At 38.4% G+C, this 25,406-nt stretch overlaps 1 protein-coding gene across 1 annotated transcript in view; it reads right to left on the reverse strand.

Moving 5' to 3' along the window:
* Nucleotides 1–6,933: 6,933 nt before the first annotated feature.
* BTF3L4 (basic transcription factor 3 like 4) overlaps nucleotides 6,934–25,406 on the reverse strand; it is a 28,908-nt gene continuing 10,435 nt past the window's right edge. The window contains exons 4-6 of the mRNA XM_082833555.1: nucleotides 10,432–10,633; nucleotides 9,506–9,565; nucleotides 6,934–8,958 (exon numbers count right to left, since the gene is read on the reverse strand). Coding sequence (XP_082689681.1) covers nucleotides 8,912–8,958; nucleotides 9,506–9,565; nucleotides 10,432–10,633 — 309 coding nt within the window. The 3' untranslated portion in view covers nucleotides 6,934–8,911. The remainder of the gene's footprint in view (nucleotides 8,959–9,505; nucleotides 9,566–10,431; nucleotides 10,634–25,406) is intronic.

The following is a 25,406-nucleotide window of genomic DNA, read 5'->3' on the forward strand; positions in this document are numbered from 1 at the left end:
TCGTTCAGTCCTATGCCTCAAAAACTAATAGTGCCTCCTCAAATAAAGAAAATGCCCTTGCCATTTCCTGCATCATGACTCTCTTTGGTTCTTCAGTTACTTCTTCTTCCTCTTGTCTCTCTTCATCCTTTCTGTGGGCCTCCAATTCCATCAGGTCTTCATTAGTAAGCTCTTTGTGTTGCACAGCAAGTTCAGTGAAGTAGTTTTCTTGCAGATCTAGCTCCAGTTTCTCACTGAGGGTCACTAAGTTGCTGAAGACCTCTTTGGACTCCTCATCCACCTTCCAAATCCATGAAAATGGTGAACAAACTGCAGGCAAATGTTCTTCCAAACCCCATTCACGGTGACAGCCGTAACCTCACACCAAGCAAAGTCAATGTTTTTTTAAGGCCTTGTAGATGGTAGTCCTTCCAAAATTGTTGCAAGGTTGTTCCTGATCTGTCACTCGTCTTTACTGCCTGATGAAAAGTGTGATGTAAATATTTCTTGAAAGTCGCTATAACTCCCTGGTCCATAGGTTGGATGAGCAACATAATATTCGGTGGCAGATGCACTGCTTTGATGCTGGGATGAAAGTCGTCCATGAATGGGGGGTGGCCCGGAGCATTGTTGAGCAGCAAAACAATGTTGAATGGGACATCCTTCTCCAAGCAGTATTTCTCTACCTCAGGGATAAAGTGGTGGAAAAACCAGTCCTGGAAAATGGCCTGTGTAACACAGGCTTTGGGGTTACTCTTCTACACAACAGGATGAGAGCCCTTGGCTATGTTTTTAAGGGCTCTTGGGTTCTCTGAATGATAAACTAAGAGAGGCTTCAGCTTCATATTGCCGGAAGCATTGTCACCAAACAACAGTGTTAGCCTATCCTTTGCTGCTTTATAGCCTGGCATCAACTTTTCCTCCTTACTGATGTAACTTCGGTCTGGCATCCTCTTCCAGTACAGCCCTGTTTCATCCACATTAAAAACCTGCTTGAGGGCTTCCCTGGTGGCGCAGTGGTTGAGAGTCCACCTGCCGATGCAGGGGACACGCGTTCGTGCCCCGGTCCAGGAAGATCCCACATGCCATGGAGCGGCTGGGCCCATGAGCCATGGCCGCTGAGCCTGCGCGTCCGGGAAAAAAAACCCAAAAACCTGCTTGAGTCAATATGTGCCTTCATAAATAATTTCTCAAAGTGTTTCATGAAACTCTCGGGCAGCTACCATATCTGCACTCGCTGTCTCACTGCTTACTTTTACATTGCAAAGGTTGGCTCTAGCCTTGAACCCTTGAAACCAGCCATGGCTGGCATTAAAAGATGCGCCCTCTGATTCTTCACTGTGTTTCAAGTCTTCATAAAGGTTTTTGGCTTTCTCTTGAATTAGCATTAAGCTTAGTGGGACTCAGTGCTGAAGCTGATCCTGAATCCACATACTGAGAAGTTTCTCCATCTCCTCCACCACTTTTACACGCTTCTTCGATATTGTTGTCGACATCATCGGCACAGCCAACTTCACATGTTCCATGATCTTGTCCTTGTTCTTTAGAATCGTGCCAATGGTTGAACAATTCACGTTTTAAGAATGAGCAACATCTACCATATTTTCGCCTTCCTCCACTCAATTATTTTCACTTTTTGTTTCCATTGTTATTGCTTGGCGTTTCTTAGCAGTACTGGCTACATCACCGCTGCTTTTACGCTTGCTTCCAGACATCCTGGGCTTGAAATAAAGATGCTGTACTACTGTACTCTATAAAGTACACAAAAGCACAACCACTTGTGGAGGATGCAAGCACATGACAATGTTTGCCAGACATGTGAACTAACTTATGTGATTGGTCATGTGAATGCATCTTTGAAAGTTCACCACTTGAAGGTTCATAAGTAGGGGACTTACTGTATAGACATTCTGTTGATTCCTTCATCTGTTGATAGACATTTGGGTTGTTTCTACTTTTTGGTTATTGTAAGTAATGCTGCTATGGGGACTTCCCTGGTGGTTCAGTGGTTAGGACTCTGCACTTCCACTGCAGGGTGCACGGGCTTGATCCCTGGTGGGGGAACTAAGATCCTGCATGCTGCACAGAGCAGCCACACACACACACACACACACAAATTGCTGCTGTGAATATGGGTGTACAAATATCTGTCTGAGTCTCTGTTTTCAGTATCTCTCTGCTTTGGGGTATATATCTAGAAGTGGAATTGCTGGACAATCTGTGTTTAATGTTTTGAGGAGCCACTATATTGTCTTCCTCAGTGGCCACACCATTTTACATTCTCACTAACAATGCATAAGGGTTCCGACTTCTCCACATCCTTGCCAACATTTGTTTTGTTTTTAATAGCAATTCTAATAGGTGTGGAGTGGTAGCTTATTGTGGTTTTGATTTGCATTTTCCTAATGATTAGTGATGTTGAACATCTTTTCATAGGCTTATTGTATATCTTCTTTGGAGAAATATCTATTCAAGTCTTTTGCTCATTTTTCAATTAGGCTGTTTTTTGTTGAGTTGTGGTTACTTATATATTGTGTATATTAATCCTTTATCAGATATGATTTTCAAATATTGTCTCCCAGTCTGTGAGTTGCCTTTTTATTCTCGATAGTATCCTTTGATACACAAGTTTTTAATTTTGATACACTCCAATTTACCTATTTTTTCTTTTTTGGCTGTGCTTTTGGTGTCATATCAAAGCAATCATTGCCAAATTCAAACTCATGAAGCTTCCCTCTGTGTCTTCTTCTCAGGATTTTATAGTTTTAGTCTTATGTTTAGGTCTTTGATCCATTTTGAGTTAATTTTTGTCTGTGGTGTAAAGTACATCACATTCTTTTGCATGTGGATATACAGTTCTTTCAACACCATTTGTTGAAAAGACCATCCTTTCCCCATCGAATGGTCTTGGTATACTTGTCAAAAATCATTTGACCATACATATAAAGGTTTATTTCTGGGGTCTCTACTCTATTCCACTGCTCTGTATGTCTGTCTTTATGCCAGTACATTGTTTTGCTTGCTATAACTCTGTAGTAAGTCTTGAAATCAGGAAATGAGCCCTCCAACTTTCTTTTTGGATATCTGGGACCCCTTAAGATTCCATATGAATTTTAGAACGAGTTTTCTTTTTTTCCTTAGCATGAATACTTTATGTTCTTTTTATAACTTTTTAAAAATACTGAAGTATATTTGATTTACAATATTGTGTTAGCTGTATAACATAGTAGACTTTTTTTTTCAGAGTATATTCTAAGTTATTACAAGATATTGGGTATAATTCCCTGTGCTATACAGTAAATCCTTGTTGCTTATCTATTTTATGTATAGTAGTTTGTATCTATTAATCCCATACTCCTAATTTGTCCCTCTCCCAACTCCCCTTTGGTAACCTAAGTTTGTCTTCTATGTCTGAGTCTCTGTTTTGTATATAGATTCACATATTTTTTAGATTCCATATATGCGTGATATCGTATAGTTTTTATCTTTTTCTGTCTGACTTATTTCACTAGGCATAATATTCTCTAGGTCCATCCATGTTGCTGCAAATGCCAATATTTTATTCTTTTTATGACTAATATTCCATTGTATATGTATCACAACTTCTTAAGCCAGTCATATGTTGACGGGCACTTGGGTTGCTTCCACATATTGGCTATGGTAAATAGTGCTATGAACATTGGGGTACATGTGTCTTTTTGAATTAGAGTTTTTATTTTTTCCGGATATATACCCAGGAGTGGAATTGCTAGATGATATGGTAGTTATAGTTTTAGTTTTTGAAGGAAACTCCATCTATTTTCCATAGTGGCTGCACCAATTTACATTCCCACCAACAGTTAGAATGGGTTTTTCTATTTCTGCAAAAAACTTTATTAGGGTTTTCATAGGGATTGCATTGACTCAGTAGATCTCTCTGGGTAGTATTTACATCTTAATAACATTAAGTCTTCCAATCCATGAATATGGGATGTCAGTTCATTTATTTATATCCTAATTTATTTTAACAATATTTTGTAGTTTTCTATGTACAAGTCTCTTGCTTCCTTGGTAAAGTTTATTTCTAAGTATTTTATTCTTTTTGATTCTATTGTGAATGGAATTATTTTCTTAATCTACTTTTTGGATTGTTCATTGTCAGTGTATAGAAATGCAGCTGCTTTTGTGTGTTGGTTTTGTATCCTGCGGCTTTGCTGAATTCATTTATTAGTTCTACTTATTTTGTGGGCTAGTTTGATTTAAACACATTAAAAAAAAGTGTGGCTGCAGGATAAATTCATCACCATCTTGTTCAAGTGTATATTTTTCTTTAACAAGGTAACCCTAAAAGGATGCAAAATTTTGAGAGCAAACACCAGTGCCAAGAAGATTAACATATGTAACCTAAGAATTTTTGCCCATATACGACCGTCAAAGATCCCGTCCCAGGTTTGCAAAATACCCAATTATTAAGTTCATAAAACTCAACTCCTGAATATATACAAAAATTACAAATCCTACTTGTAAAAAAACCCTCAAACTTACTGAGTAATCCTTAAGATTTGACTTTCAGGCTAATAATGAGTGATATTTGATGAGGATATCCATCTAGAGGCCACAAAAACATAATTTTTATTTCAATAAATATTTGTTGAATGGTGTGGGGTGATGTTTAGAATTTAAACTCTGGAATTTGATAGATCTAGATTAGAATTCTGGTTCTCTCACCTGTTATTTGTGTTGGTACTTCCCTAAACCATTTTTGCTCCACTTTAAAAGTGAGACCATAATATCTGCCCCACTGAACTGTGTTAAATGAGATAACTCTATTCAGTAAATGTTATTATGATTGTAAGTAGACTACATGTTGTCACTATGCTAGATACTGGGAATAAAAGATGTGTGACACACTATCTGCCATCAAGGTGCTCACAATCTAGGTGAGAAAACTATAAAGAAAATCAAGTAATCTCAATATTGTACTACAGTAAAAAAATATGTGCAAAAGGATGAAAGCTTGAAACAGAGTGGTATGTTGGAGATAAATGTAAGGCTATGACATGCTCAGATATGAAATTTAGGTTGTTTGGCTCCTATGTAAAGGATGGATTGGAGCAAGTGAATCATAAGCAAGCCCAGTAAGGGGGCTATGATAATCTAGGCAAACTCTGTGTGGCAGAACAATACAGACTGAACAGGAGGGTGGCAGTGTAGAATGGAGCTTTGCTGTGCCTAGAAATATAAGCTCCTTTCTGCCATGGCTTGGGAGATAACACACTTTAATCATCTTTCATCTTCACCTTAATCATTTAGGGAGTTCTAAGGAACCCTGTTTGATTCAGGGACCATTTACAGTGGAGGAAAACAGGCTCAGATAGCAAGGCCATCATTACACTAATATAGGGGCATTAGTCACATTATACTCTATGAAAATGGCAACCCCTGGGACACAACAAATATGAATGGTGAACCCCCCAAGTTGTGCATTACAGTAGCCCTACTGGAAAGATTATAACATAGTAGGTAATGGAACTGACCTCTATCTAAAAACCTGTGCATTTCCTACTATTCCATACTATGTCTTTTTAATTAAATTAATTAATTTTGGCTGCATTGGTTCTTCATTGCTGCATGTGCCCCTTCTCTAGTTGTGGTGAGCAGGGGTTACTCTTTGTTGCGGTGCACAGGCTTCTGGCTGCGGTGGCTTCTCTTGTTGCAGAGCACGGGCTCTAGGTGCATGGGCTTCAGTAGTTGCAGCACATGGGCTCAGTAGTTGTGGCACGCAGGCCCTAGAGCACATGGGCTTCAATAGTTGTGGCACGTGGGCTCTAGGGCGTGAGGGCTTCAGTAGTTGTGGCTCATGGGCTCTAGAGCGCAGGCTCCATAGTTGTGGCACACAGGCTTAGTTGCTCCGTGGCATGTGGGATCTTCCCAGACCAGGGATTGAACCCATGTCCCCTGCATTGGCAGATGGATTCTTAACCACTGCACCACCAGAGAAGTCCCTATCCCACACACCGTCTTCTCATAATATTGTATTTATGGATATATAACACCCTTAGGGTTAAACACTGAATTAAAACAAAGAAACAAATCAAACACATCCCAATATGGGTTTTCACAAGAACCTGGTAGGCTTATTAAAATTAATTTAATGGAATCCCACAAATACTAGTTATTTAACAACAAACCAAGATGCTTGATGTATTCTTAAACCATTACTTAATGGGAAAAATAAGGGTAAAACAAATATAAGGTCCCAACTACTTACTTTGGGCTTCCCCAAAACAGATAAATGAGGAGCTTTATAAAAACGGAAAGGACTAACCATAAAAATTAAGATTATCAATCAACTTTCTATAGACATTTCTTGAATTATCTCAATATTTTAAGGTGAATTTCCCCAGAAAATTCTTCTATAGTTATCTTGGCAATAAATACATAACCTTAGTAAAAAGTAAATATTTAGTAACTACTTCATATATTAAAAAAACTATATAATTCATATTTATGCCAAGAACACTACAATTTATAGAAGTTTCATCCACATTCTTACCTATGCCTACTCACTCTGAAGGCAGGAACATTTCTTTGGGTTGAGTCAGGATCTCGATATGCTTTGTCCAGGAAAAGGGAAGGTATGAAAATATAAAACAAAAAAGAGTATTGGCTCATTGTATACAAGAGAGGGCAGCCATTAAGAGTTATTGTCAACAGGATAAAAGGAAATACTGACCAGAGCTCCTCTGGGTGAGCAGTTAAAATATGATCAAAATGTAAAAGAGGAAGAAGTATATACACACGAAGAACTTTTATGAGTATTGATAAAAAGACATTTCTGAAAAAATGATAAAATACCTCCTTGAGGATTTTCAGAAATGAGATTCACAGAACTACAGGAGCAGAAGAAATGTTGATTTGGAAACATCTCATTTGACTGATGATGAATTTCAAAGTCATTAGGTTAGATGACCTGCCCAAGGTCATACGGTTAATGCCCGAGTTTGGACTAGGATCCAATTCTCCTGAATTCCACATGAGTGCTTCTTCCCCCCATTTCGTATACTACCTCTTAAGTTTCCCTAACCACTTGAAGTCCCCTTAACTCTCTCTGCCCCACAATGTGCCCTTTGGGGACAGTCAGAGGAACAGCATTCTGGACTATGTAGACCATGTAGAGCTACTGATCTAACAACGGATGAAGCATAATTTCAAAAAAAGACTAGGTTGAAATTCATTGGGGGTGAGGAGCAGAGGGAAAATACAAAAGAAGTAAATTCTGTAGACAACAAAAAGAGAAGCACAAGAGGAAATATTATCCTCTTTTGTTATTTTATTACTGTTATTTTATTTTGTAGTTAACTCCATATATTATATAAAACATAACAGGGAAAATCAACAAATGTATAAAATAAATTGAGGTGTCTGGATGGAAAAAAATACAAGACCTTTGTCTTCGTGTCTATAGATCTCTTGATATGTTGGTCTTGCACTAGAGATATCAAATAAAGATATCTAGCTTGAAACAAAAGTTGATATGCTGCAAGGTTAAGCCATAGTTTGATGATGGGCCATGACAGACTTTCTAAATCTTATCCTTAAATATTGGCTATAACAAATGCTGATATAACAAAGTGCAAGCTTTTATAAGACAGCAAGAGGGAAGCGTCAATGAATGAATGCAACTTACCTCCAAGTCCTCTGAAAGGAGGTGAAAAAATAAATACTGTGTTTTACCAGTGTTCCCCCAAAGCATTACTCTAAACATGCAGGAGGATGCTATGAGCAGCTACAATAGTAAGATCCAATCCAGAGGTAGGTTCAAGGCCAAGAGTAGAGGAGTGGTTGAAGAAATCCTCCTGGGGCCAGTACCATTTCATAGAATGCCCATTTGTGCTGGGGAATGAGTCTATGGCCCATTTTTTCTGGTTCAAAAGGACATTCCCAATTTCAACCTTGCTGAAAAAGAGGCATTTTTGCACCTGCTATTAAGAACAGCTAGGATACAGGATAAGGCTGGCATAAAATTATTTAGCAAGCACATGCTAGCTATTCCAGTTTGAAATCTACCAAACTGTAAAATCAAAAGAATAAGAAGTTGAAGATGGAGCTGTTGTTCCTCAAGATGTGGGAACAATCTTGCAAAAAGAGGGATTAGGCACTCACTTAACTCTATATGGAGAACATCCTTCTCAGGCTAGATGGAAGATGAGGAAGAGCATTACTAAAGGCTAACCAGGCCACTTAGAGACCAAAAGGGGAGAAAACAAGGCATTTAGGACAAAAACTAGTAGAAGAAATTCCTCTGGCTCTAACTAGGTAAGTGAATCTAAGGCAACTGCACCAAAGATATGCTACCCATTATGCCAGCATGAAGCTGGTGACAAAATATCTCAAGACATTTTAAACCCAGAAAAATGTATGAGAAATATGTTAACGAAGCAAATTAAAACCAAACCTCCAAGGGTAAAATCTCCTGATTTGAAATCCAAGATACTCACTTCATTAATTCTGTGCATCATTAGAAAAAATAAAAAGTAACAAACGTAAAGATTTGTTTTATTTCTACTGGGGTAAGGAGGAGGATAAATAAAACTGTTTTCCAATTTGCTGTCCACTGTATACACACATACCCACACACATACATACACATACACACACTAAAAATACCCCAACAAAAAACAAAACAAAAAAACCAAGAATCAAAACCCAAAACACCCTCAAACTGCACCAACACTTCGTATTTTGACCAAAAGAATAGATCCTGGGAGGAAGTGCAAAATGCAAAATCAAATGATCGAAAAATGCTGAACAAACAGCATTATTAATATACAAAATATTTATATTACTGAACTAGTAACAGCTGATGTTCTCCGTGTCTGTAAAACTTTGGAACCACATAGCTGATTTGTTAAATCTAGTCCATGCCAGCTTCCAAAAACCAGAAAAAATTTTAGTTAGCTTCATTCTTTGATGCCTCATCAAAATTTTCTACGAGATCTGAAAAAAAAAGTAAATAAGTTAAAGATACACAAAAAGACAAAGAGGTAAAAATGCAATTACTAACTTCTAGCCTAACAAAAACAAAATTGTTGCTCCTAGAATTAGCCTGAAAACATAAAAGAGGCAGAAATGAATTGGTGGCATTTCACTAATAATGCTTCATTTATCTGCTTAAAACAAAAACTCTAAGGAAATGTTAGTCTTCTTTTGCCTATGCAAACTAAGGTGACTAGCATTTTCATATGTCAATCATAATTCCTACAGAAATGTTGTAACAATAACTATGCAAATTTATAATCACAATGATTCCAATTTAATAAAGGCAGATTCCAATTTAATAAATGCAGCAGAGTTTTGTGTGACAATTTCTAAGTTCTGAACGGGAGGGCTTTTATCCTGTTTCATTAGATCATATGTACATCGTTGTGAATCCATTTAAATTCACAAGCTCACCATTAACAAAAAACTGAAAAATGATCATGCAATGAATTAAATGAGATAAACAGGATGCTAAAAATCTTAAAACTGAAGAAATGTCACCTACCTGGAACATCATCATCCTCCTCATCAATGTCTTCTGGTTTTGGTGTTTTGCTATCCAACACTACAAAAAGTTTATTTTAAAATTAGCCATTGAGAACAAAGACCCTTACCAAACACTTGTAATGTTTATCCTTTTTTCCTGTCTACATAGTTCTGGAAACAAATCTTACATAGTTGTTCAGAAAAAGCTAAATATTGCCTAATCTAAATGCCATATTTTTTTACCTGATACTAAAATTAATAAAAGTTTAACTTCATTAGATATACACTAAATACGGTTGGCAATTTCAATGGGTAGTGAAGGTAAAACTTACATGCAAAGTGGAATAATTTAGGTGAGTTTAAATAAAGACATTATAGTTAATTAATTCTCCAAATTCCATATTCTCCAAATAAAAAATCAACATTCAAATTTTTTCCATCTCTTTTGGTGTAAAACTATCTAGCTTTGTAGTATTAGCACTGAACTAATAGGCTCTGATTTTTTAGGGATGACAAGACACATTTGAACTCAGAACTATCTTGGACACTCAGAACTTATGCATAGTTGCTGCATCTATAGCACAATCAACAATATTCAATGAAAATATAGTTCTGTGATAACATTACCGTCTTGTTGTCATTAGTCAGAAGTGAATACCAAATCAACTGTTTATAAAATGTGGCCTGCAGATCCTGGCACTTTCCTTTTAGGTAATTACCTCCCAACACTCTATATTACTACCAAAATGTATCTGAATATTCTACATGCTACACTGTATAATTATTAAAGGAACAAACTCAAAAATTTATGAAGCATACAATATTACAAAAAGTAAAATTTATGTACAGGCAAATCCTTCTAGCATAAAATGGACACACCTTTTAAATCATTAGGATCTTTAAGTAAGGTGAGGAGGGAAAGAGGTACTAAACTGAAATACCTACCTTGCCGAGGGAACTGTTCAGCTAACTTCCTAAGGCTTGTTAAGCTGTCAGCACCAAGCTGACTTAATATTCCAGGAAGCATTTCTGTGATTGGTTTGGCTTCAGCATGGCCAGTAATCGCAAAGGTGTTAGCAGAAAGGGAAGCTTGGACTTTGGGATTGTTGAAATGAATAACTGTCCCATCATCTTTAATCATGTTCACCTGTGTGATCACAGAAAAAAATGTATTTCACATATTTGGTACAACTTTAAAAATGTTTTAAAGAACATTTTATCCAATTACTGATTTTTACTTGGTAGTTAGTTATGCAATCCCAATGTAGTAATTATGTAAGCCGTGGATTTTGGTGGAAAAAAACCCTAGTGACAAAGTAAAATAATGTACATGGCATAAATTACTAGGATGGTCAAGAAATAGTCATTTTATTATAGAATCTAAAATTATTATTATTATTATTATTACTGGCCACGCCACATGGCTTGTGGTATCTTAGGTCCCCGACCAGGGATCAAACCTAGGCACATGGCAGTGAAAGCACTGAGTCCTAACCACTGGACCAGGGAATTCCTAGAATCTAGATTTTAAATTCAAAGATTTCTACTGCGAGGAAGAAGTTCATGCCCACATTTTTAAAAAATGGAGTTATCAGCCACGAATTGGCTTCATAATGAAATTACCCATTATCTTAATTTATACTAGCAAACTAAATCAATAGATACTATTGTATCTGTACAATAGTCAGCAACTTACTTATGGGACAGGTTGTAAGGGGGTAATAGTGTATGGTAAAAATAATCACTGAAAACCCATAAAGAACACTCAGAAATTTAATCAATCAGGTGTTTCACTCCTTTGAATACTTAGTAAATTTACAAAAGTTTCAACTTGTTCTCTTCATGTCTTTCTTTGTAGAGGATTTTGTCAGTTTCTCTGATTTTTAAGTGTAGCTTCTCAACAACCTTCAAAAACCCTTGTAAATGACAAGGAAGTTCTCCCACCCAGTCGCCTGGCCATCTGAACATTTATCAATTACTAGGAGACCTTTAAAACCATCCTCACATTCTCTCTATAGCTTTCACCAATATGAACTGACTGTTTCAGATTTAATTTCATTCATTGCCTAGGACTCACTGAAAAGGAAGGCTGAATGTGCATGCACTGTGTAAAATGTTATTTTTCTCTCTCACTCTGTGTTTTAGTAGAGTTGTATTTGCATATAAGTTAAATGTGTAAATAATGTGATTCCACTATGTAGTTGATTTCACTGGGTAAGTTACCTTGGTGGTAACATGCTTATTATATAAAAAGGTTACGAAAGTTAACTCTTGGCTACTTTAGAAGCATTTCATGATCCATCCAAAAACTGCCCTTGTCACAATCAAGCAGAGATGCTGAGTGTTCTCCATGGTCAGTGCAAGTGGGCTTTTCTTCCTCAGAGGTGATCACCACCACTGATAGACAGCACCAGAAAGGAAGGGGAAGAAAGGGGCTTCTAAATTTCAGGCAAGACCTGGAACACAGAGAAAATAAAGGCAAATCCCCTAGAAAATTGTAACTAAACCCCACAAATATTACACAGAGTAAGCATTCAATCTAGCTGTGCTGAACAAAAATCATCACAAGTTAAAAATAATTTACATTAACTTTAGAAAAAGATAAACTATGTACTTCTGAAGATAATTACTGTTTAAGTAGAAAAGTTAAATGGAAAAATGGCTGAAAATATAGGAGAGGAATGGCTTGAGAAGGCAGTGGCATAGTAGATATGAAATGGGATGCTGCTTTGGATCTATCCTAGAATCACATAATTTTAGTATGGGAAAAGAATAAAGATATGGTAGGACTATATTTTCCAAACCAAGACCAAATCACTTAATTTAATAAAGGATTTCTATAATACTTCCAGGTGTGAAAAGAGCCTCAAACATTGTAATATGAGATATTTTTTACTTACAAACATTGAAGTCACAAGAGATTTGAAATCAATATTGTTCCAAAAAAGTCAGGCCATATATTTGGTGAATTTAGAGGTCTTCTAGTTCAAATCTCTTGTTAAAGAAATAAATACTAAAGACAAGAGCTCTTGGTTAAGCAACATACCCAAGGACAAATAGCTGGTTATGTGCAAACCCAGAACTTGAACCTGGATTTCCCAACTTTGTTTAGTTTCCTTCCTATGATGTCATTCTCATTCTTAAAACACTTATTTGTCTACAAAAATTCAATTCTGTGGCACCATAAAAGCTTGTCAGAGAAATATTTATCTCAGAATGCAAGCTAAATAACAGCTGATATATGGATAATATATACCTTACCGGCAGCAAAATAAGAGGCTAACATGGGGCAAAAAACAATAAATAAATTCATGAATTTTCCTTCTGTTCAACCTTCTTTTCCAAAGGCTAAATGTTAAGTCATATTTTACAGCCTGATGTAGGTCTTTGTAGTTTAAAATATGTTGTTTGAGTTTAGTGTGAAAAGCAATATGAACGCCATCCCAGACTGTGAAATACAAATAAACTTATTAATCGTCGTTTTAAATGGGGTTGTATAAAAGATGTAGCTTCATGAACAGAAAGGTCCAGAATCGGGTGGAGAGTTTAGTTTTAGAATAGAGAGAATGAAATACTAGAAGTTAAAAAGGCCAGAATATTTTATTTCTATCTAACATTCCTTCCCCTCTACTGAGCAAATGACATGGTTATATAAGGCTCCTAGAAACAGGCTATTAGAACTATCAAAGGATTAATTGTTGGGCTGAGCAAGATCAGTTAGACACTTCCCAACTCTTTTAGAGGCAAAAGGAGGGATAAGGAATTTGTTAAATTCACAAAGCAAATTGTATGCATTTCATATGAAGACTTCACTTCCCCCCTGTGATTTTACTGCTGTTTGGTCTACGTAAATCATACAATCTATATACAGTATAATAACAAGGAGCAGAGAAATAAACAAAGACTATTGAACTAGCTACTACAACAGCACTCAGGTCCCTTTTTCAGTCGATCAAGCATCCCATTTATGTCAGTGTTTTTTCCACTTAACAGGTAGCTCAGGTAAAGAATGCTACTTGAGTTATGGAGGAAGAGGCATTTAAAAATTTTTTTAAATTTTTTATTTTTGGCTGCGTTGGGTCTTCATTGCCACGTGAGCTTTCTCTAGTTGCGGCGAGCGGGGGCTACCCTTCGTTGCAGAGCACGGGCTCTAGGCACGTGGGTTTCAGTAGTTGTGGCTCAAGGGCGCTAGACTCAGGCTCAGTAGTTGTGGCGCACGGGCTTAGCTGCTCCGCGGCATGTGGTATCTTCCTGGCCCAGGGCTCGAACCCGTATCCCCTGCATTAGCAGTCAGATTCTTAACCACTGTGCCACCAGAGAAGTCCCGAAGAGGCATTTTTTTGACCCCAGCCCAAAACTCCAGATGCCCTTGCTCTTATTTTTTGCTCTAATTAATACCGACATGTCTTGTAGTTACCAGAAAATACTTTGTCCTCTCATGCATAGTGAACTTACATACGCTGTTTTCACTGTTTAGAAGAACCCTTTTCTGCTTCTCCACATTGTAAGTTCCCATTTATCCAAGACTTGGGTCAAATGCTTCTTTTTCTGTGAAAACTTAAGGTGGTTTATTCACCTTCTGCACTTCATGGAAACTGATATTGTATAGAATTATCTTGTAGTATAATTGAGTTTGTAATCTTTGACCTTACTAGAAGGTGAACTCCTTGAGATCAGAGGCCATTCATTGCCTTACGAGATACAGTATCCCCCCAATTGTCAGGACCTAATAGTCACTCAAATTTGCTGAATGGACACCTCCTATAAAACTTATTCTAAAATCATGGATGCTGTCAGATCTCACTTCCCCAAATGCTAGATGAAGGGTCATATTAAGGTTTAGAAATAGCACCAGTAGTACCCCCAATGAAGACACCCAGAACCTCCTGGGCTGTATTTTTGGCCTGACTTTTCCTATTGTTCTGCCCTTTCAGAATCAGCCCAACTGCTCTATAGAATTGAGGGCTATTTTAGGTCATTCCGGGCAACTGCTGGGTGGCCCAATTACGCTACTTATCAAAACCTTAACAACCCCTGCCCTTGCTGGCCTTTGAGTAGGGCACATATATTAACTATAGCAGCCTTCTAGCTGGTAAAGCTGATGCTTGCTTTATTCCTACACAGCAATAAGTTTTCATGGCTATAAGGAGGCTTACAAAGTTATGATTGACTCCACAGCTCTTGCCAGTAACTAACTGCCCTCTCAGTTCAGAGAGGGGGTTTAAATTCTTATGCTATGTAATTTTTGTTTGTTTGTTTCAAAGTCCCCACTAGGCCAGTTAGCTGCAGTTCATAACTGTCTTAAAATCAAGTTTTATTGCTACTCCTTCCTGTATGTAGTGGCACTTAAATGTTTATTAGGAAATTAATCATTTATTGCCTTCCTGCTATATTTTAATGGGGTGAAATAACAGACATTTTAAGAATAAGACACGTAAGTGTCTGGATTGTGTAAGGCTAAGGGATGTCAGATTTTGAAGATTATGGCCTTTGCACACACTCCCATAAGTCAGTATCTTTCACATTCAATCCTTTTAAGCTCAGCACCTGTTTATATCTAAAGGCTAGTATGAAGCATAACCTATTATTACTAATATAAGTGAAAGCTAACAGACATTATTAGACTATATGATATGCTGGGATCATTTTCTCTTATGCTCTGGTGACAGGAGTCTGATGAGATGGATTCTCTGTAGCTGTGCTGTAGATAGCATAAAATGGCATGTCCTTTCTGAAAATCAATTTGGCAATATGGATGAAGAGTTCTAAAAATGTTCATGATCTTTCAGTCAGCAACTGTATTTCCAAGAATCTGTCTTAAGGAACTTGGAGATGAAGATAAACATTTATGTATATAAAAGTCCAACATGTGAGTCTTTACTATCAAAGCATTATAATGCATAATAAATAAAGAATGTTAAATTATGGTATGGTCATATATTGGAATACATGTAGACATTTAGACTGACAATTAAGAAGAATTTTTTAATGACATGAAACAATTTTTATAATATAATACTATTTGGAAAAGGAAGGATTCCAAATTGTACATCTAACTGTAGTCTCAGATATACTAAATATATATGCATATAAAGATAGGAAAGAAATATAAGACTAATAGTAGTTATTTCTTTGTAGTGGAGTTATGACTGAATGCTAATATCTTTTTCATATTTTCTGCATACCCTTAACTTTCTATGATGACAATGTATTTTTATGGGGGAGGGGTGGAAGCTATTTTAAAAACAAAAGATGTTCATCAATAAACAAATGGATAAAATGTGGTATTACCCATAGAATGGAATATTAGTCAGCTATAAAAGGAGTGAAGTTCTGGTACATGCTAAACATGTACCAGATGAATGAACATCTAACATGTACCATGCTAAACATGTACCATGGATGAACCTTGAAAATATGCTAAGTGAAGTAAGCCAGACATGAAAGGACAACTATTACATGATTCAACTTACATGAAATATCTACAACAGGCAAATCCAGAGACAGAAAGTAAGAGAGATTATCAGAAGCTGGGGGAAAGGGGAATGGGGAGTTATTGCTTAATGGGTACAGAGTTTCTATTTGGGATGATGAAAAATTTGGAAACAGATGATGGTGGTGGTTGCATAACATTGTGAGTGTAATTAATGCCACTGAATTGTACACTTAAAATTGGTTAAAATGGGAATCTAATTCTGGAGTTCTCTGGTGGATCAATGAGTCTGAACTTTTAAAAGCAACCTATATGGTTCTGAAAAAAGTGGTCCCAAGACCAATTTTGAGAACTATTAATGGAGCAAATAAAGAATGCTAGTGACAAAATTTTGAAGAAATAATAGTTTTAGTGGGATGGAAAACAAAAGGAGACAGCAAAGGAAATAAGGATACAATGAAGTAGGAGAAAGGACAAGAAGCAAAGCATAGAATTTTAAGGAAAGTCTTGGCAAATGCTGCAGAGTATCAGTGAAATGATGATGGAGAGGAAGCAGAATAACAGGTGAAATCATCTCTAGAAGAAAGACGGGGAGGGACTTCCCTGGTGGTCCAGTGGTAAAGAATCTGCCTTCCAACACAGGGGACATGGGTTCGATCCCTGGTTGGGGAACTAAGATTCCACATGCCGCGGGCAACTAAGCCCGCATGCCACAGCTACGGAGCATGTGTGCCACAAACTACAGAGCCCACGTGCTCCGGAGCCCATGCGCCACAACTATAGAGTCCACACACCACAATTAGAGAGAGAAAACCCACACACTACAACTAGATAGAAGCCCGTGAGCCGCAATGAAGAGCCCATGTGTCACAACAAAAGATCCTGCGTGCCACAATGAAGATTCCACATGCCGCAACAAAGATCTGATGCAGCCAAAAATAAAAGACAAATAAATAAATATTAAAAAAAAGAGAATTCTCTAGGAAAAAAAAAAGAAAGAAGAGGAAATTGGGAACCGAGAGAGGCCAAGACGGCAGAGTAGAAAGACCTCTAAGCTCATTTCCTCTCACAAGCAACATCATAACTAACTACAGAACCATTGATAAAAAAGACTGGAACCCACCAGAAAAGATCTTCTGTAACTAAAGACATAAAAAAGGAACCACAACGAGACATGTAGGAGGGACACATTTGAGATATAATCAAATCCCATACCCACTGGGTGGGCGACTGGAGAGTAATTATATTATAGAGGTTCTCCTACAGAAGTGAGGGTTCTGAGCCCCACACTGGGCCCCCTGAAGAGCCCCTAGACCATTTGGCTTTGAAGGCCAGCGGGGCTTTATTGCAGGAGCTCCACAGGATTGGGGGGAACAGAGACTTCACTCTTAAAAGGTGCACACGAAATCTCATGTGCATCATGACTAAGGGCAAAAGCAGTAATCTGATAGGCGCCTGGGTCAGACCAACCTGCTGGTCTGAGATAGTCTCCTGGGTAGGCGGGGTAGGGGTTGGGGAGTAGCTATGCCTCACCCTGGGGACACAGACACTAGCAGTGGGCATATCAGGGAGCATTCATCTGCATGAGCTCTCCTGGAGGCTGACATCTTGGCACCAAGACCTGGCCCCACCCAACAGCCTGTAGGCTCCAGGACCGGGAGGCCTCAGGCCAAACAACTAACCAGGCATGAACACAGCCCCATCCACCAGCAGACATGCTGCCTAAAGACTTCCTAAGCCCAAAGCCACCTCTAGACATGTCCCTGCCCACCAGAGGGCCAAGACCCCACTCCACGCACAAGTGGGCAGGCACTGGCCCCTCCCGCCCGGAAACCTGCATAAGTCTCTAGACCAGCCTCGCCCACCGGGGGGCAGACACCAGAAGCAAGAACACTACAATTCTGCAGCCTGCAGACCAAGTCTGCAAACACAGGCCAGACACTACCCTGGGACCAGCTGGCCTCTGGCCCTTGGGTGATGAGAGGAGAGTGCACTGCTGGGACGCACATGACGTCTCCTACAGAGGGCCACTTCTCCAAGGTCGAGAAACATAATTAACCTACTACATACATAAAAACACAAGTAGCAATTTAGATAAAATGAGATATCAGAGGAATATGTTTCAGACAATGAAGAACTGATGTAAAATTCCAGAACTAAGCAACGTAAAATCCCAGAAGAACTAAGTGACGTGAAGATAAGCAATCTACCCAAAAAAAGAGTTCAGGGTAATGGTTGTAAAAATGATCAAAGAACTCAGGAGAGAAGGGATGCACAGAGCGAGAAATGAGAAGTTTAGAATTAGAAAATATAAAGAACCACCAAACAGAATCGAAGAAGACAATAACTGAAATGAAAAATACACTAGAAGAAATCAATAGCAGACTAAATGAGGTAGAAGAATGGATCAGTGAGGTGGAAGACAGACTAGTGGAAATAACTGCCACTGAACAGAAAAAAGAATGAGAAGAAATGAAGACAGTTTAAGAGATCTCTGGGACAACATCAAGTACACTAATAGTAAGATTATAGGGGTCCCAGAAGGAGAAGAGAGAAAGAAAGGTCCTGACAAAATATTTGAAGAGATAATAGCTGAGAACTTCCCTAACCTGGGAAAGGAAAGTCACCCGAGTCCAGGAAGCAGACAGTCCCATACAGGATTAACCAGAGAGGAACAGACTAAGACATACTATAATCAAAATGACAAAAATTAGGGCTTCCCTGGTGGCGCAGTGGTTAAGAATCCGCCTGCCAATGCAGGGGACACAGGTTCGAGTCCTGTTCTGGGAAGATCCTACATGCCACAGAGCAACTAAGCCCGTGTGCCACAACTACTGAGGCTGCACTCTAGAGCCCATGAGCCACAACTACTGAAGCCTGCGTGCCTAGAGCCTGTGTTCCACAAGAGAAGCCACCACACTGAGAAGCCCGCACCACAACGAAGAGTAGCCCCCGCTCACTGTGACTAGAGAAAGCCCGTGGGCAGCAACAAGACCCAACACAGCCAAAAATAAATAAATAAATATATAAAAAGCAACAAGAGAATAGCATCAAATAACATATGAGGGAACTCCCATAAGGCTATCAGCTGAATTTTCAGGAGAAACTGCATGCCAGAAGGGAGAGATGATACACTCAAAACAATGAAAGAGAAAAATCTACAACCAAGAATACTCTACTCAGCAAGGCTCTCGAGGTTCAGATGTGATGGAGAAATCAAAAGCTTTACAGACAAGCAAAAGCTAAAAGAATTCAGCACCACAAAACCAGATTTAAAACAAATGTTGAAGGAACTTCTCTAGGCAGAGAAGAAAAGGTCACAACTAGAAACAAGAGAATTACAAAATGGAAAAGCTTGCTGGTAAAGGCAAACATACAATAAAGCACGATATCATCCACACACAAAGCTAGTAGGGAGTTCAAAAAACAAAAGTAGTAAAATCATCTGTATATACAATAAGCAGTTAAGGGATACACAAAAAATTAGATATAAAATATAATACCAAAAACAACAATCATGAGGGTAGGAGAATACAAATGCAGGGCATCTAAAATGCATTTGAAATTAAGAGATGAGCAACTTAAAACAAGCATGAATATACAGACTGTTATACAAAAAGCTCATGGTAACCATAAAACAAAAATCTATAAAAGATATACACACAAAAAAGAAAAAGGAATCCAAACATAACACTAAAGATAGCCATCAAATCACAAGAGAAGAGAACAAAAGAAGGGGAAGAAAATACCTGCAAAAACAAATCCAAAACAATTAACAAAATGGCAATAGGAACATACATATTGATAATTACCTTAAATGTAAACGGACTGAATGCTCCAACCAAAAGACACAGACTGGCTGAATGAATACAAAAACAGGACCCATATATATGCTGCCTACAAGAGACTCCCTTCAGATCAAGAGACCCATACAGACTGAAAGTGAGGTACTCCACACCAATGAAAATCAAAAGAAAGCTGAAGTAGCAATACTTATGTCAGACAAAATAGACTCTAAAATAAAGACTGTTACAAGAGACAAGAAGGACACTACATAACAATCAAAGGATCAATCCAAGAAGATATAACAATTGTAAATATATATGTACCCAACATAAGAACACCTCAATACACAAGGCAAACGTTAACAGACATAAAAGAGAAACCAACAGTAACACAATAATAGTAGGGGACTTTAATGCCCCACTTACATCAATGGACAGACCATCCAGACAGAAAGTCAATAAGGAAACACAGGCCTTAAGTGACACATTAGACCAGATGGACTTAATATGTATAGAGCATTCCATCTGAAAGCAGCAGAATACATATTCTTTTCAAGTGTACATGGAACATTCTCCAGGACAGATCACATGCTGGGCTACAAAGCAAGCCTTGGTAAATTTAAGAAAACTGAAATCATATCAAGCATCTTTCCCAAACACAACAGTATGAGGTTAGAAATCAACTACAAGGAAAAAAACTGCAAAAAACACAAACACATGGCGGCTAAACAATATGCTACTAAACAATCAATGGATCCCTGAAGAAAGCAAAGAGGAAATCAAAAAATACCTTGATACAAGTGAAAACGAAAACATGACAATCCAAAACCTATGGGATGCAGCAAAAGCAGTTCTAAGAGGGAAGTTCATAGAGATACAAGCTTACCTCAGGAAACAAGAAAAATCTCAAATAAATGACCTAACATTACACCTAAAGCAACTAGAGAAAGAAGAACAAACAAAACCCAAAGGCAGCAGAAGGAAAGAAATCATCAAGATCTAAGCAGAAATAAATGAAATAGAGACTAAGAAAACAATAAAAAAGATCAATAAAACTAAAAGCTGGTTCTTTGAAAAGGTAAACAAAATTGATAAACCTTTAACCAGACTCAGCAAGAAAAAAAGGAAGAGGGCTCACATCAATAAAATCAGAAATGAAAAAGGAGAAGTTACAACCAATACCACAGAAACACAAAGGGCCATAAGAGGCAACAAGCAACTATATGCCAATAAAATGGACAACCTAGAAGAAATGGACAAATTCTTAGAAAGGTACAATCTCCCAAGACTGAACCAGGAAAAAATAGACAATATGAAGAGTCCAATTACCAGTACTGAAATTGAATCAGTAATTTAAAAACTCCCAGTAAACTGAAGTCCAGGACCAGATGGCTTCACAGGTGAATTCTATCAAACATTTAGAGAAGAGTTAAAACATATCCTTCTGAAACTATTCCAAAAAACTGCATAGAAAGGAAAACTTCTGAACTCATTCTATGAGGCCACCATCACCCTGATACCAAAACCAGACAAAGACACCACAAAAAAAGGAAATTACAGGCCAATATCACTATGATGAACCTAGATGCAAAAATCGTCAACAAAATACTAGCACCTGAATCCAACAATACATTAAAAGGATCATACACCATGATCAAGTAGGATTTATCCCAGGGATGAAAGGATTTTTCAGAATTCACAAATCAATCAGTGTGATACACCACATTAACAAACTGAAGAGTAAAAAAGCATATGATCATCTCAACAGATGCCAAAAAAGCTTCTGATAAAATTCGACATCCATTTATGATGAAAACTCTCCAGAATGTGGGCATAGAGGGGACTTACCACAACATAATAAAGGCCACATATGACAAACCCACAGCTAACATCATACTCAATGGAGAAAAGCTGAAAGCATTTCCTCTAAGATCAGGAAACAAGACAGGGATGCCCACTATCACCATTTTTATTCAGCATAGTTTTGGAAGTCCTAGCCACAGCAATCAGAGAAGAAAAAGAAATAAAAAAGAATCCAAATTGGAAAAGAAGTAGTAAAACTGTCACTGTTTTCAGATGACATGATACTATACATAGAAAATCCTAAACATGCCACCAAAAAATTACTAGAGCTCATCAATGAATTTGGTAAAGTTGCAGAATACAAAATTAATGCACAGAAATCTGCTGCATTTCTATACACTAACATCAAAATAGCAGAAAGAGAAATTAAGGAAACAATCCCACTTACCTTTGTATCAAAAAGAATAAAATACCTAGGAATAGAGACCTCCCTAGGGAGGCAAAAGACCTGTACTCCGAAAATTATTAAGACACTGATGAAAGAAACTGAAGACGACAAAAAACAGATAGAAAGACATACCATGTTCTTGGATTGGAAGAATCATAATTGTTAAAATGACCATACCACCCAAGGCAATCTACAGATTCAATGCAATCTCTATCAAATTACCAATAGCAGTTTTCATGGAATTGGAGCAAAAAATTTTAAAATTTGTATGGAAACACAAAAGATCCTGAAAAGCCAAAACGATCTTGAAAAAGAAGAATGGAGCTGGAGGAATCATGCTCCTTGATTTCAGACTATATTACAAAGCTAGAGCAATAAAACAGTATGAGACTGGCATGGAAACAGACACATAGATCAACAGAACAGAATAGAAAGCCCAGAAACAAAGATACGCATTTATGGTCAATTAATCTATGACAAAGGAGACAAGGTACAACGGAGAAAAGACAGTCTCTTCAATAACTTGAGCACGGAAAACTGGACAGTTACATGTAAAAGAATGAAATAAAAACATTCTCTAACAGCATATATAAAAATAAACTCAAAATGGATTTAAGACCTAAACATAAGACCAAATACTATAAAACTCTTAGAGGAAAACGTAGGCAGAACACTTCTTGTATTTTTTTTTTTGGCCATGCCACGCGGCTTGCGGGATCTTAGTTCCCCGACCAGTGGAAGCACAGAGTCCTAACCACTGGACCGCCAGGGAAGTCCCATATATACTTCAATTTTAAAAAATCGCTAAAAAAAAAAAGATCTGGGACTTCCCTGGTGGTGCAGTGTTTAAGAATCCGCCTGCCAATGCAGGGGACATGGGTCCGATTCCTGGTCTGGGAAGATCCCACAAGCTGCAGAGCAACTAAGCCTGTGTGCCACAACTACTAAGACTGTGCTCTAGATCCTGCGAGCCACAACTACCGAAGCCCATGCACCTGGAGCCCGCGCTGTGCAACAAGAGAAGCCACTGTAGTGAGAAGCCCGCGCACCGCAATGAAGAGACCCTGCTCGCTGCAACTAGAGAAAGCCCACGTGCAGCAACGAAGAACCAACAAAGCCAAAAAAAAGCTCTGCACATAGGGGAAAAAAAGGCAAATTTTGTGTTATGTTTATTTTACCACACATACAAAAACAGGGAAAAAAAAACAAAAAACAAAAAAAGCAGGATATTTAAAGAATGTAAGACTGCTGTGTGATAATAAGTTGAATGGTACACAGTGTTTCTCTTTTACTCTCCTGTACTAAAAGCTGTACACCCATTGACACCTGAGGCTCTAGCTGGAGGAAGAAGGAACCGCAGTAAGGGTCAACAAATAACTTTAGGTTCTCCTTCTGTATAACTGGTTCAAGAAAAATAAGAGCCAAGAAGAGGAAAATATAAACAGTAAAACTTATGTGTACAATTACAAAATTTAAATTCCCAGCCCTAAGCTTTTTCCTGAGCGCCAGCTCTCTATGGCTAACTTCTTGCAAAACAATTCCACCTAGAATAATCAGTATTGCTTAAACTTAACAGGCCCCAAACAAACTCATCATGGGAGTCAGCATGCTACAGATTATAAATGATGAATAAACACAGTTCCTACTGTCAAGATTCTTACAATCTACTGCAAACAGACTACTTGGTTAATAAGTAATCATACCCTACAACATGAGGCTGTAATAATAAACACATTATAGCAGAGCAATTTAAGCTAAGGGCAGTGGAAGTACAGATAAAGTGTTGATGAATTATGCCTGGAAAGATAGGGAAGGTTTCATGGAGACAGAATCATACCTTAGTTAAGATAGAAGCTGTCCTCTGAATATAATAGTAAAACTCTGTGAAACAACTAGACCATCTGAACCAGAGAAGCAGATTTTTGGTGACATTTCTTATTAAATATATCTGATGAAATCAATTATCTCTGGGAAATGAAACAGATTCTACTTTTTTTTTTTTTTTTTTTTTTTTGCGGTACGCAGGCCCTCTCACTGTTGTGGCCTCTCCCGTTGTGGAGCACAGGCTCCGGATGCACAGGCTCAGCGGCCATGGCTCATGGGCCCAGCCGCTCCGCGGCATGTGGGATCTTCCCGGACCCGGGCACGAACCCGTGTTCCCTGCATCGGCAGGCGGACTCTCAACCACTGCGCCACCAGGGAAGCCCCAGATCCTACTTTTGATAGATGCATGTTATCATCAGGAGAAGAAAGGTGACAACACGGTCACTACAGTCAACTAGATTACCAAGTAAGAAGCACATCCAAATATCTTCAAATGTCAGAGAACGTAAAACATTTTCAGAAATTTAGTTCTGGATTATACTCTCAGAGTTCACATAGGAATTTCTTCCTAAAACCCGGTATTTACTTGGCTTTTTTGTATGAAACAGTCTCTGACACTCCCCTGCCCCCCGCCCTTTTTTTTTTTTTTTTTGCGGTACGCGGGCCTCTCACTGCTGTGGCCTCTCCCGCTGCGGAGCACAGGCTCCGGATGCAAGGCTCAGCGGCCACGGCTCACGGGCCCAGCCGCTCCACGTCCTGTGGGATCCTCCCGGACCCAGGGCACGAACCCGCGTCCCCTGCATCGGCAGGCGGACCCCCAACCACTGCGCCACCAGGGAAGCCCTCCCCTGCCCCTTTTTGACAGCTTTGGATTTCTGTCTTTGGTAACAGGTAAAAGAAATCTACATATGATTGAATTTATTACCCCAAATTAACAAACTAGGGAACACATAAAAGTCCAGAGAAGCCTCTCTTAATTCAAACAGTCCTTTAGTTTTTAAGTATTTGAAGAGGACATAAATTAAGCTTTAGAAGGGGAAAAAAATTACTGGTACTGACAGCCTAGAAACTAAGATTAAAATTTTACTTGGCAGGGCTTCCCTGGTGGCGCAGTGGTTGAGAGTCTGCCTGCTGATGCGGGGGACGCGGGTTCGTGCCCCGGTCCGGGAAGATCCCACATGCCGCGGAGCGGTTGGGCCCGTGAGCCATGGCCGCTAAGCCTGCGCGTCCGGAGCCTGTGCTCCGCAATGGGAGAGGCCACAACAGTGAGAGGCCCGCGTACCGCAAAAAAATGAAATGAAATGAAATAAAATAAAATAAAATTTTACTTAGCAAAAGTGCATTCAATAAGTTTTTGAAACCCAACTCTGATCTCTCTGTTCCAACCCACCAAACCAAGTACTTTCTATTGGTTTGATGTTTTGAAGGTCAAAGTACAGAAAACATAGTAATATTATTTTTGCTTTACAACAATGGTAATGGTATCTTCTCTTTTCAAATGTTTTTATCTGCTTTCCTTAAACTGCCAAAACCCAAAAAGATAGTATCTTCCAGAGTTCAGCACTTTGAAAAAAGCTGAAAACATCCCAAGTTAAAAATAACGAAATTGTAAAATAATCGTTTCTTC

Source organism: Leucopleurus acutus (assembly GCF_964270905.1).
Source record: "Leucopleurus acutus genome assembly, chromosome: 2".
NCBI classification, from domain to species: domain Eukaryota; kingdom Metazoa; phylum Chordata; class Mammalia; order Artiodactyla; family Delphinidae; genus Leucopleurus; species Leucopleurus acutus.